The 13,707-nt window shown below is 33.1% G+C and overlaps 1 protein-coding gene across 1 annotated transcript; it reads left to right on the top strand.

Moving 5' to 3' along the window:
• The first annotated feature begins 1,775 nt into the window (after nucleotides 1-1,775).
• On the top strand, nucleotides 1,776-8,435 carry LOC149477969 (myrosinase 1-like). Its single transcript, XM_089709706.1, has 6 exons — nucleotides 1,776-1,914; nucleotides 2,274-2,419; nucleotides 2,724-3,391; nucleotides 3,839-4,144; nucleotides 5,660-5,901; nucleotides 8,216-8,435. The coding sequence occupies exons 1-6, from the start codon at nucleotides 1,880-1,882 to the stop codon at nucleotides 8,433-8,435; spliced, it is 1,617 nt and encodes a 538-aa protein (XP_089565832.1). The 5' UTR covers nucleotides 1,776-1,879.
• The last annotated feature ends 5,272 nt before the right edge of the window (nucleotides 8,436-13,707 follow it).

Here is a 13,707-nt window from a genome sequence, read left to right as displayed (position 1 = left end):
GTATTCTTTAAAATAAATATAGATAACGGTATTATGAAATACTAGCGTACAACTATACATATACTACATCAGCGCGTAGCTTCGTCCACTTTGTAGAGTACGGTCTACTTTTAGGGAAAAACTATCTTTTATAAAAAGCCATCAAAATAATTAGTTTACTTTTAAAGATTAAAGTAATTTAGATCTCTATGGTAATTTCCTAGGGGCAGACAGAAAGCGTCTTTATTTTAAACTAGAGGTCCGCCCCGGCTTCGCCCGTGGTACATATTTCGCAATAAAAGGTAGCCTATGTCCTTTCTCGGGTATCAAAATATCTCCATACCAAATTTCATGCAAATTGGTTCAGTAGTTAAGGCGTGATTGAGTAACAGACAGACAGACAGAGTTACTTTCGCATTTATAATATTAGTATGGATTATGAAGTGATATTCAATTACCCTTTAATCGTTATAATTTTTTTAAATCCCTAATTAATTAACTAACTTACTAAAAAATGATTGAAATCGGAAATTTAATTTTTGTTTCGATACCCGCTTCACGTGAAAAGCCCCTATAGTTAATTGTTTTTGTTGATAAGTCGCCATTCACGATTCTCCAAAATCAAATTAATATATCTTTCAATAGACTGATAGCTTTTATCAATGTAATCGATTGAAATGTATTCAAAACAAAAAAGAACCAACCCTTATTTTCCTCTTCTTATGGTTCATTTAACATCAATAGTTTTTCTATGGCATTTAACTTCTTTATAAATTTATTATCGAATGACGCCTCGTGATCGAATTTTTTCTATTCTTTAAAAAATCCAAATTATTTTTTTTATACTGAACATTATCATAACCTACAATTGACTATCAATACATATACAATATTATATAACAACAAAAAGATTCGTAGTTTAATAAGACTACTATGATATAGATCTATAAAATATCTGAAGAGCCAGCCTTAGTCCTAATAAAACCTCTCGCTTATCCGTGTAAGTAGCATAGTACATATAAAGAGAGCAGTAGTCCAACTCTCGGCATTTAGGAGAGCACGGTAGCTAAACTCGCGAGGCGCAGGGCTGTCTCTTGTCACATTGATATTTTAAATAATTGTATAAACAAACACCGACCGCTCACAGCAATGGCGCGACCCTCACGAGAACGGTCCTAGAGTAGGAACCGAGCCGCATTGTGTGCGCACCTACGTACTTACATGAACGGGGGGCGTGGCCAAGTGCTCTGCATACATACAAACAGCGCAATGTACTTTTGTTCGAAGATAACATACTTCTCTTTTTATACTATGCTAGTAGGGTATGGAATACATACATTTGTTTTGTTTCACTTAGATACAGTCCTTGTGGGTTTTTCACTTATCACCTTAATAGATGATTAGTTTTCCTGTCTGCCAAACGGAGACTTTAGTCTCTCTGTAAAAAAAATCGGGTTAAAATCTCTTTGTATGAGTACCAAATAATTATACCAGATGTAACTCAATCTGTTTATTTATTTATGAATTTTCAACAATTAATACGTACCAGTCCACTGTAGCTACCTTTAAATTTTTAGGAGATTTCAGCATTACATAGTTTGTCAATTTGGTTAAAATTATAACTGTTATGTAGTAGGTAAACACTTATTTACGCAATGTAGCGGTTGTGCGTACATACAAAATTAATTACTTACCCTATATATTGAAGAAGTCAATCTTTATTATCATTATTATCTCCAATGGTGCGGAATATATTTTATAATTAGCCTTTTTTTGGTAAATAGATAACAATTCCAGTAATTTTTATCATGATGGTTCAAAGATAAAGAATCCTAATATATATCTCATTTTCCGATTTTGGGATACATTTGATTTTTGAGCACAGAAAATTTAGCACAAAATGCTTGCGCTCAAAGAAGTTATTGTGCTATTAAGGTATGTCAATTTTTTTATTACATCATTATTTAGGAACGCCCAAAAACAATTTCGCATATGTTCAGTGGAATTTGATTTTAAATTAACGTTTGATTAATTTTTCTTTCATCATAAACTGCATCACTGTTAAATTATTGATCCATATTTTAGTTATTCAAAAATACATTTATAAGTTTATAACTTTTATTTCTTACATGTTTACATTATTAAATAATTTTTCGACAGCACTAGTGTTAAATAGTGTCTAAGCAATTTCTTTAATTATTTCATCAGCACCAGAAAGAACATAATTTAGCTTTTTCATTCTTATACAGCTTTTTCTAATTTGTTTACTTGTCTTATAATGTATCTAATTTCAGTATAATATATGGCATCACAGCAGTCAGTTTGAATAATGAGGAATCCCGGAATAATACGCAAAGAAACTTGAGAAGATTTCCAGCAAATTTCCTGTTTGGAGCTGCTACATCTTCATACCAAATAGAAGGAGCTTGGAATGAAGGAGGTAATTGTTCAATTCATAAATTTTCAATTTTTATGAGAGTAGAGTAAATGAAATACTTTCTTTATGTATGTGATAGAAAAACATAATTCTTATCGTTTATGCTATAAAGTTACGATTCATAAGCTAAGTTTCCTTTGATAAACCTTTAAGTAGTTACGAGTATAATTTAGTAAATGCAAATAAGTAATTAAATGAACGAGTTTGATCTCATAATTTCTATAATTAATTTACGCTAGTATTTTTTTTTTCTTACCACATAAACATAAATCACACATACCATTATACCAAATACCAAATATTACAGGAAAAGGATGGTCTATGTGGGACCACCTCGTCAGAACAGACCCCGACCATATCGCAGACAGATCAACTGGCGATATAGCCGCCAACTCGTACCACTTTTACAAACGAGACATTGAAATGCTCAAAGAACTTGGCGTGTCCATCTACAGATTCTCCATTTCTTGGCCCCGAATTCTGCCCTTCGGTCGACATGACTACGTAAACCCAGAAGGAGTGGCATATTACAATAATTTGATCAACGAACTCCTTGCTAATGACATCACCCCATTTGTGACTATTTACCACTGGGAACTACCACAAAATTTGAACGAACAGGGCGGTTGGTTGACTGAAGATATCGTCGATTGGTTCGGGAATTATGCTCGCGTGTTGTACCGTAATTTCGGAGATAGAGTGAAGCATTGGTTGACTATAAATGAACCGTATATTCATTGCAATCACGGGTATAGTCAAGGGCTCCATGCGCCAAAGATAATGTCGCCAGGCATCGCGTTTTATGAATGTGGTCGTCATATTCTTTTGGCTCATGCAAGGGCGTACCATATTTATAAGAACGAGTTTGCATCTCAAGGTGGTCAAATTTCTATAGCTATCGTTTCGGATCATTCCATGCCAAGTGATGATTCTCAGTCCAGCTATGAGGCTATGGAAGATTACAGGGCTTTCTATGTAAGTATAATAAATCACAATTTTACTGCAACAATATTTTGCTGATGATCAAAATAAGAAAACTCTCAGACAACCCTCGTCACAATGGACAGCTTTGGGCCGAAAAATCGTCGATGTTTGCCACCATTACGGCGATTATAAATAAACACAAAAAAAACATATACAACGATTGCCGACCTTAGACATTTAGGCCCTCTACACTGTCATTATTTTTGTTTTGTTTATTTCCTATACTTAAAGGGTCGCCTGGTAAAGATCGCTATCTAGCGATAAGGCCGCCTGTTGCTTGTTTTATATGTGTTGTGTGCTTTTGTTTCTGTATTTTTAAGCAATAAAGAATTTTCATTCATTAATTCATGATTGCCTCTACTCGTCCAACGTCGCAAATAGTTAAGAGAGCTCATTTAGTAATATTCGTCTTTACTTAAAATATAAATATCGTTTCAGGTCGGCCAATACATGGATCCAATTTTTTCAGCAACCGGCAATTATCCTCAACGACTGATTGACGGAGTTGCCCAGGCTAGTGCGAACCAAGGGCTTTCGGAATCTCGTCTCCGCCCATTCACGCAAGAACAAATCGACTATATTAGGGGAACTGCAGATTTCCTTGCGTTGAACCATTATACGAGTAAATATGTGTATAGGAATGATTCTCTTAAGGGAACTTTCCAAGTTCCTTCCCATCGAGATGATGCTTTCGTTGGCACGTATCCTGACCCCTCTTGGATGCAAGGAGGCAGCTGGCTTTTTGTAAGTGAATATTTTGCGTGTTATTTTGTCAGTTTTAAGTTTTAGTTTTATAGCAATAAATGCAATTAATATCTACATTTTTGAAAAATCTGAGAGAATTGAAAAAAAATCTATCGTTACATACAGCAATCGGATTTCTTCTACATATGGTAGGTCGAAGGAAGCGGGTTCGAATCCCGCCTCATGGTCTTTTGGTTTCCATTATTTATAATGATATTTTAAAATGCAAAGTAGAAAATAGATAAGAATAAAATATAATATCTGCGTCGATTGTTTCGTAATTCGCAGCAAAACAAATGATAAACTATAATCGTATATTATCTATTATGACCAATTGCTTTTGAAACTTGTTTCTTTTTAATACTATCGTAGCTATGTTAATCGAGTGTTAGTCCAAACCGGTTCGATTATATAAAAGTATATATATATTCTTGTATACTGCTGAATTCAGATTAGATGTAATAACGATTAGAATTATGATAAGACTTTCACTGGAAGACAGTTATTATTGTTATTCTTATTATTGTTATGCCGATTAAGGAAAGCTGGCGTGTTCACAGTACTCGCACTTATGTAATTTTACTATACAGTATGTTCAAAAATAAATGCGACTATACTTTAAGTGTAGACTTGAATTGTAAAATGGGTGCGTTGTAGATAAATATATAGGTACAAATATAATTATGAAAACACTCATAATTTATATGTAAAATTATAATTTAAAAGTAACTCAATTCATTAACTTAATTATTTATTGTCATAATCAATTGTAAAATAATAAAATTATTAATAATCATTAAATTATCAAATAATAATTAAATTTCGTGTCAAATTCAAAGTAACGATAAAACAATACAAATAACACGTGCGCCCACTCCAAAGAATCAAGAAAAGCGAAACCCTAGCAAGTAAGAGATAAGGCTATATTACAATAAAAGCTGTAATGTTCAGCTAGCTATGTATGAAAATTTTAACTTACGGCGTCATCACCCTGTATAAACAAATGCAAAATAAAAACAATAATTGCCCCCTTCACCCTCATAAGCTAGTCTGCGCGCGAGAGAGCTGCGTATGCAGTATGACGTCACGCCGTGCGCGTCTTCACAGACACTACACATGTGCAATGTGTAAATGTGTTGACGTTCCAGCTTTTCTTAATCGGCCTATATATTGTTAATGACCTATGAAAAATTAAAATTATCTCAAGCTTATTAAATTTAACAAAATTGTATATAGCCTATGTCATTTAGTAATAACGTAGAATTCTGCTGGTAAAAGAATTATTTAAATCAGTTCAATAGTTTTTGAATTAATTCGATACAAACAAACAATCAAATCTCCTCTTTATAAGTATTTATTATAAATTATTTAAAAAATAGCCTATGGCACCCAGGACTGTATGCAGGCTTAATGCAAATATCAAAATGTTTAGAAAAGGTAGTTTTTGAAGTAGGAAGCTTAATCAAATCTTTCCTCTTTATATTAGTTACCTTAATAGCATTATAATTCTTCCAGTCATACCCTCCCGGGCTATACAAACTCCTAGTGCACTTGAAAGAGAGATACAACGATTTAACAATTTACATAACAGAGAATGGATTTGGTTACGGGACCACTGGTCTAGTAGATGAGAAGAGAGTCACGTATCTAAGAGGATATATTAATTCCTTGTTAGATGCTATAGACGCGGGTGTGGATATCAGAGGATATTGCGCTTGGAGTCTGATGGACAATTTTGAATGGAATGCTGGGTTCACGTAAGTTGAAATTTATATTTTAAGTAAGTCATTTATTCGGTAGATACCTACAGTGTATCGGCACACCCCGGACACTCCATACAAAATTATCGTTGTGACAGTTACACTGTAGGGACTGCAAATGTGTGTGTTAACGCTTTATGGTTGGCACATTTGTGACTAGCGTAAAAAAAATTCGCGTTTTTTCTGATGAAATACATCCGTAAACAGCACAATATCTAACCATTTTCTACGAAAAACGATAATCACAAATCCAAAATAATAAAATTACTTTAAGTCAATTTGATTAATGTTGTCAATCTTCGTTGCGTATCGTCCTTGTAGAAAAATGTGGACCATTTTTAGACTGATCGTGCGGGGGAGGTAAATGTTTAATTTTGGCGGGAGGCGGAGAGTGTCCGTTCTGTAGCGTTTAGCTACTATTATGTATTCTGTGGTATCGGTAGGTATACTTGAGCAATATATAAAACTCAAAGGTGACAGACTGACATAGTGATCTATCAACGCACAGCCCAAACCACTGAACGGATCGGGCTGGGCATGTAGGTAAAATGTTAGGACTTAGGACCGGACGTAGGCATCCGCTACGAAAGAATTTTGATAAATTTTACCCCGTTTTTACCATGAAAATTTATGGTTTCCACGCAGGCGAAGCTGCGGGCAACAGCTAGTAATTTATATAGAAACTGGTTAACCGAAGATTGTATGTCACTCGATAAAATAGATACTCTTTAGTCGGGATTTATTTTTTACAAGCTTTATATTAGCTTCACCTGTATGTTTGTTTGTTTGTAACCGACTTCTTTGGGCGCGATTTTGACCCACTTTAAACGGCCAGATTTCGTTCAAACTTTGTAGATTTATTGAGGACCGATGACAATACACTAATTTGATAAAATTTTCTATTTTTAGTTCAGTTTTCTATAAAAAGCGTGTTTTTTAGTTTTTTTTAACTATTATTATTTAAACTAGTTTTCTTTAACTTGCTTTGGAGTCATGTAAATTCATATATGTTTAAGGTGTTTACATATTTGACATATGATAAGCTCCACACAACGTTTTTTTTTTTAATTCTTAGTTTAAGTTCCCTAGAGGGCGCTGTATCAATTTAACGTAACGTCATGCAGATTTCATTTCATCAAAATTTCATAAAAATCGGTCAAGCCGTTTTTGAGTTTGATAACAATACTGTGACAATAATATGATGATTGACGATAGACGGCATTTGCACTTAAAAATAGAAATTCATAGAATCTACTATCAATCGGAAATACAGATTATTTGAAAAGATTATTTATAATTAACATGAAAAAGTATTATTATTTTTCTTAATCAGCTATACGCATTATTATAGGTAATATTTAAAAATAATTAAAATAATCTTATTACGCTCTAATCAGAATATATATTTTTGTTATTTTGTTCTCTTCATATAATCTATCTAATTAATCCCTGATTTCGACGTGATTTGCAATTTGGCTTTATGAAAATTACCTATGTGAATTTGATTAAAATACGTAGTTACATCTGTTTGGTCACTTCACATTTATACTATTTAGATAAAATTATAATAATACCATTTAATATATTATAAAAGCATAGGTCGCTTTTATACACTAAACAACGGACGATCCTATGTTTTCATAAAAAACGCACCGCTGCGGCACCGCAGCCGTCCGACACGAAACGCATAAATTGAAAGCGCCCATAGACTTCGGCTAGAACTAAGAAACAATTCTTTTAGAGATAATAGAGTCTATACTCATAGGTAAAATCACACCTCCAGCCAGTATGAGCAGTTAATATTGATGGGTGCGCTCAAGGACCGGCCCGCGCCGGAAAATTAAAAAATTCCATCATTTCTTAAGGTTGCACTCAAATTGTCAGATTAGCAACATTGGGACCTCTAATATTGTAATTAACACCCCCATATCTAAATCTGACGTGCTCGAATAATATTACTTTAACTTTTGACCCATTCTGCATAGCCACGAAATCGAAGATTTTGTTTCAGCAAAGTCCTAGAGCATGCAAAATATCAATATCTAACGATCTAAAGTATTTCCATGCCACTTTTTTTTAATAATCATAAAACGATTCCCCATCGCTAAAAGTGGAAACATAGGACCTATTTTCTCGCTATCGTCTAATCTACCAGTTACTACTAGGTTTCCTAGGTTTATTTATTTGAAACTTTTGTACTTACCGTGTATCTTATTTTAATTTGCTCTACTTCTAACAATAGGAAGGTGATAGTTATGGTTAAAAATAATTATTATCTACCAACTTATACAATTAAATGCTTTTTTTACAGAATGCGTTTTGGTCTCTACGAAGTTGACTTCGACGATGTGAACCGAACACGCAGACCCAGAAAATCAGCACTAGTGTATAAGGAAATAATTAGATCTAGGGTTATAGACCCTACCTTCAATCCGGACCCGTATGCAAAAGATGACGCCAATAGTGCTACTGTAGTTAAAACATCTGCATTGTTTATTTTATTATCTGCTTTTGTTAGTATGATTTTTTAATCTGTGATATTTTCTCTATAGATAATTTATTTATGTTACTGTAATAAGATATTGTATGACAGCTAAAAGCAACTGAGTACAAACTTAACTAAATGTAAATAATATATATGTCGTTGCCATATCGTAGATTTGCTCATTCCAGATCGTTAAATCGTCAACGTTTCACGATTTGGTCATCCACATTTGGCCAGATCGTATAAAATATCTTAGAGAGTCCATAAAACATTAAAAAATATAATAAAAATACTACACTAACTAACACTAGCTTTAATGATAGGATCAACTTAGTTATTTCAATACAGCGTTAAGAAATTATTTACAATATGTTCTCTCCTATTTATATGTAATAAGATAAACTCGTGTGTCAAAATCGAGTTTAAAGGAGTTGGTTACAATATACAAACATACATTAATAAAAGCGAGTTAAAAATATAGATAGTATGTCTAGATAGGACAGGACTAAACGGTATTATATCTCTTAGTTAAAATATTCAAAAGAATACGTGAAGATTATATTTTATAAATGTTATCTCTCTGTAGCTCTGTATAAAAAATATTTATAGAATTATGGAAGTTACATTTGTATAATAGCATAGTATAAAGAGAGAAGTAGGCCAACTCCCGACGTTCCGCTCCGCGTACGCACAAACGTACGCAGCGTTGCGCCTACATACAAACAGCACGATGTACCTTTGTTCGAAGTTAACTTGCTTTTCTCTATATACTATGATTATGGTGTTTATTGTATAGATATTATTATTTATTTTGTGTCGATATTATTAACCCTTGTATACAAAATATTATTCAAGTCGGTAATAAGTTATTTATAATTTGTGTATAGCGTAAACATAATATTATTATTAACGTGTGACGTGTCATTGATTTAAGATAGTTACGCATCCACCCCAACCCTCTGTATTAGGTTGAGCAATAGCCTTCCGCTGGCCTCAGCAAGACCACCGGAGAGTTCTTGCAATTTAGCATAAGCGTTGCAGTTATTGAAAAACATTTATTTCGCAATAAGGTATCGATTGTATCATTGCATGTAATTCTGGCATTAACATTTGTGACTCCAAATCGTCCACTTGTTATAGTTAATAATTAAATAAGTTTAATTTTAATTTTATTTTATTTTTTTAAAAAAGTCAAATCGCTCCCGCAAAGTTTAACTGGCGCAGCCGGTAGGATAGCCATATAAGGTCTGCATGTCTAGAGGTCTTCAAAATTAGCCCTAGAACATTGCTATAAAGGCCGTGCTATCCTAAAAGAACCGAATAATAAATTTGTTAAACGACCACGACGAGGACATGGGATCGACGATCGGTTGGTGAGTAAAACTTTTTGCCATCCTTTCTGATATATTCCTATATCCTTTTCACGAGAGTGTAATTTTGACTTTTAACTATTTTTAACTGTTATTTTGGGATTGAACGTCTCGCATTATAACGGATCTGGTTTTAATATGAAATTCTATTAAATCAGTAATTAGTTATAACTTATACATAATAGACCGGACTCTCAGTGGAGTTTCGTTTGCAAAAATCGCGGACCTAAATCTGACTTCTGATATATATTGTATAGATCCCAGACATCCTATAGACAGATGTTGCCAACCAGTTTTGTGGTCCCCCTGCCCGCACCCCGGTAATTAAATATGGCATACAAAGAAAAAAATAAAAATTTCCAAAACATGCCGTGTGGGGTATCAAATGAAAGAGCTTATTGAGTAGATCACGAATATATAGCATACTATATACATTTCTTACACTTTCTCTAAGATTTTTTAGAAAATTTACGAAAATGGTCCATTTTTGAGTTAACTTTAAACAACTATAGATTGAAAACTCATGAATATATTTTTTAAATTATTATTTTAAATAATTAACAATAGTCCATTGTTTACGATTCAATATTTCGTACAGTGAAATAGTTGCATGGGGGAGTGGGGGGAGCATTCAAAGATGGCGAGTATATTTTCAAGTCCATATAGTATATAGTTATTTTCATCAAATCCACCACATAGCTCACTTATATTATATTACGAACTATTGAATCATAAACAATGGACTATTGTTAATTATTTAAAATAATAATTTAAAAAATATATTCATGAGTTTTCAATCTATAGTGGTTTAAAGTTAACTAAAAAATGGACCATTTTCGTAAATTTTCTAAAAAATCTTAGAGAAAGTGTAAGAAATGTATATAGTATGCTATATATTCGTGATCTACTCAATAAGCTCTTTCATTTGATACCCCACACGGCATGTTTTGGAAATTTTTATTTTTTTCTTTGTATGCCATATTTAATTACCGGGGTGCGGGCAGGGGGACCACAAAACCGGTTGGCAACATCTGTCTATAGGATGTCTGGGATCTATACAATATATATCAGAAGTCAGATTTAGGTCCGCGATTTTTGCAAACGAACATCTCCTTGGAGCCTGCTCTATAAGAAATATCGTATTAAATTCTAAGAATTGTCTTGCATAAAACTCTGCACAGACTAATTAACTATAGAGTGTAACTTAATTAAAAGTTTTAAATTAGAAAATTAAATGATTTTTGCATAAAGAAATATTAATATTAATTGATTTAATTGATCTCAAAATCGATCGTAATTCAATTAATGATTTTTATATTTTATATGTGATTTTATAACTTATTTCAAGTTTTAATTTTTATAGTAATTGATAACATATATTTTTTTTATTGTGCTATATTTTAAGAATTTTTATTATATTGTGTTTTAAATTGATTTTTGTGTGTGTGATTTTTATAATTCGAAATTATTGTAATTGGTTAAAGACTTCAGAACTTTAATTACTCTGTACTTATTTAACATGGAAAGCGTAAACGTAATAACAATTCCGAGTGATATGTTAAAGCTTATTCCTCTTTTTGGTGGAGACAAAAGAATTTTGAATTTATTCTTTCGAAAATGTGAATATATAATTAATAAATTTAGAGGGCACGAAGAGCAGAATATTTACGTTTTACATGCAATAACTAGTAGATTAATAGGCGATGCCGCCGCGTTATTATCAGAGCGCGAAGATATTAACACTTGGCCCGCGCTAAAAGAATTACTGGAACAACATTTTGGCGATCCGCGAACTGAGGATTGCATAAAAATCTCTCTCGAGTCCTGTAAAATAAAATCCGGGGAAAGTTATCTTGAATTTTGTAATAGGATACAGAATATTAGATCGTTACTAATATCGAAGGTTAATTTATCGGTAGATACGGAAATTAAACGCGCGAAAATTGCGATTTATAATCATACAGCCCTGAACGTTTTCTTGTATAATTTGCCCGAAAACATGGTGCGAATTGTTAGACTAAAATCGCCTAATACATTAGAACAGGCTCTAGAAGTTGTGTTAGAAGAAGTTGATTTTCACGAACAATATCAGTCGCGCAATTGTACCCATAATAATACAACGGTGCCCCAATTTTTACAAAATTCTCAACAAAGATTTAATTTTGGGATACCAAATGTACCTCAAAAATTTGGTTTTAAATTCACACCCCAACAACCGTTTAATAAAAATCCACAATTTGGTTATAAGCCACCGTTTAATAAAAACCCACAGTTCGGGTATAGGCCTTCATTCAATCAAAATCCACAATTTGGTTATAGACCAACATTAAATCAAAATCCACAATTTGGTTATAGACCAACATTAAACCAAAATCCACAATTTGGTTATAGGCCAACATTTAATCAAAACCCACAATTTGGTTATAGGCCTCCTGAAACTTTTGGTATGACGCCACAGAATTTAGGTCAAAGACCTCCTCAAAATAACCGCTTTGAGTCTACTGACGTTTCCATGAGGACCGCACCCCCTCGACCACAAAATATAACTCAGCCAGGTTTTAGAGTGAATGAAACCGACTTACATAATGACAATTCACTATATGACAATTATTACTATGACTATAATCCTTACGACTATACGAATTACTATGGCTATAATCCTTACGACTATACGAATTACGAATACGACGCGAATGAGATTTATACACCCACTGACGATACTCAAGACATTAATGTGCTTCCGTCTGATGAAGAAAATTTTCAAACGAAAGCCTCTATAAAGAAAAAATCATAGAATTAAATTGCGATCCAAACCTGAAATTTCCACACATTTATATTCCCGAAACTAATTCCAAATTTATGATTGAAACTGGGAAGCAAAATTTTAACGCGGACGCTTTATCTAGAATTAGAGTTAACGCTACGCATTCCGATAATGAAAACGAATCCATGGTTGGTAATATAGGCGATAGAGACAATAGGCCAAGAACGCGTAACGACTCTAGTACAATTTCTATACCAGAACGCGATTCTAGTGAAACGATATCTATTCCCGACTCTGAAACTCTATCGGCGCTAAGTTCTCCTAGAACATGTGACTACCCAGTCAGGTCACCATCTGTAACGTCAAAATCGGATACAGTTCATTCAGCTAATATAGTAGAATCGTCCGGTATACCTATATTACATGAAGCAATAGACACAAAACCAAATCAAATTTTAGTATATACGTGGTTTAAGAACGAAATGCAAGTTCACGACCTTTCACGTGAAAAGCAAAAGGTTTTAGAAGTATTCTTGCCTACTAATAATCCGGATCTAGTAAAACAATTTTTAAAAGAGTATATTAAACCAAAGGTTAAGTATTTCATTTATTTCGAAGATGATGAACATCGCAAACAGTTCACTAGCATTGTCATAGAATTATTTAGAAAGGATACAGTATTGTTATTTGAATGTACGGAGCGTGTAGTTTTTATAGAAGATGAGAAGGAACAAAAGGCTATTATAATAAAGCACCATCAAGGCAAAACGTGTCACCGCGGTATTAAAGAGACTCTAGCAAGTATACGTAGAAATTATTTTTGGCACAATATGCAGGAAACTATTTCAGCCCTTATTAATGCCTGTGAAACGTGTTGTAAAATGAAGTATGATCGTAATCCCTTTAAACCTATTTTACAATTAACTCAAACACAAGACGCGCCGTTCCAAGAAATATTTATTGATATTTTTCAGATAGAAGGAAATTATTACTTAACTATTATCGACGCATTTAGTAAGTTAGGTCAAGCCATTCCAATAGACAATAGATCAACGGCAGAGGTAGTGCGTGCACTCATGAAGTATTTTTCATTTTACGGCACTCCTAGAAAGATTAGTTCAGATCCCGGTAGTGAATTTAACAACGAGCTAATGAAAGAATTTTTGAATTTACATAAAATTGAG

Source organism: Colias philodice, chromosome 23 (assembly GCF_061535455.1).
Source record: "Colias philodice isolate Cphi_HAF_F1 chromosome 23, ilColPhil1 Martin Lab GWU primary, whole genome shotgun sequence".
Lineage (NCBI taxonomy): Eukaryota > Metazoa > Arthropoda > Insecta > Lepidoptera > Pieridae > Colias > Colias philodice.
This window is presented reverse-complemented; position numbering and strand designations above follow the sequence as displayed.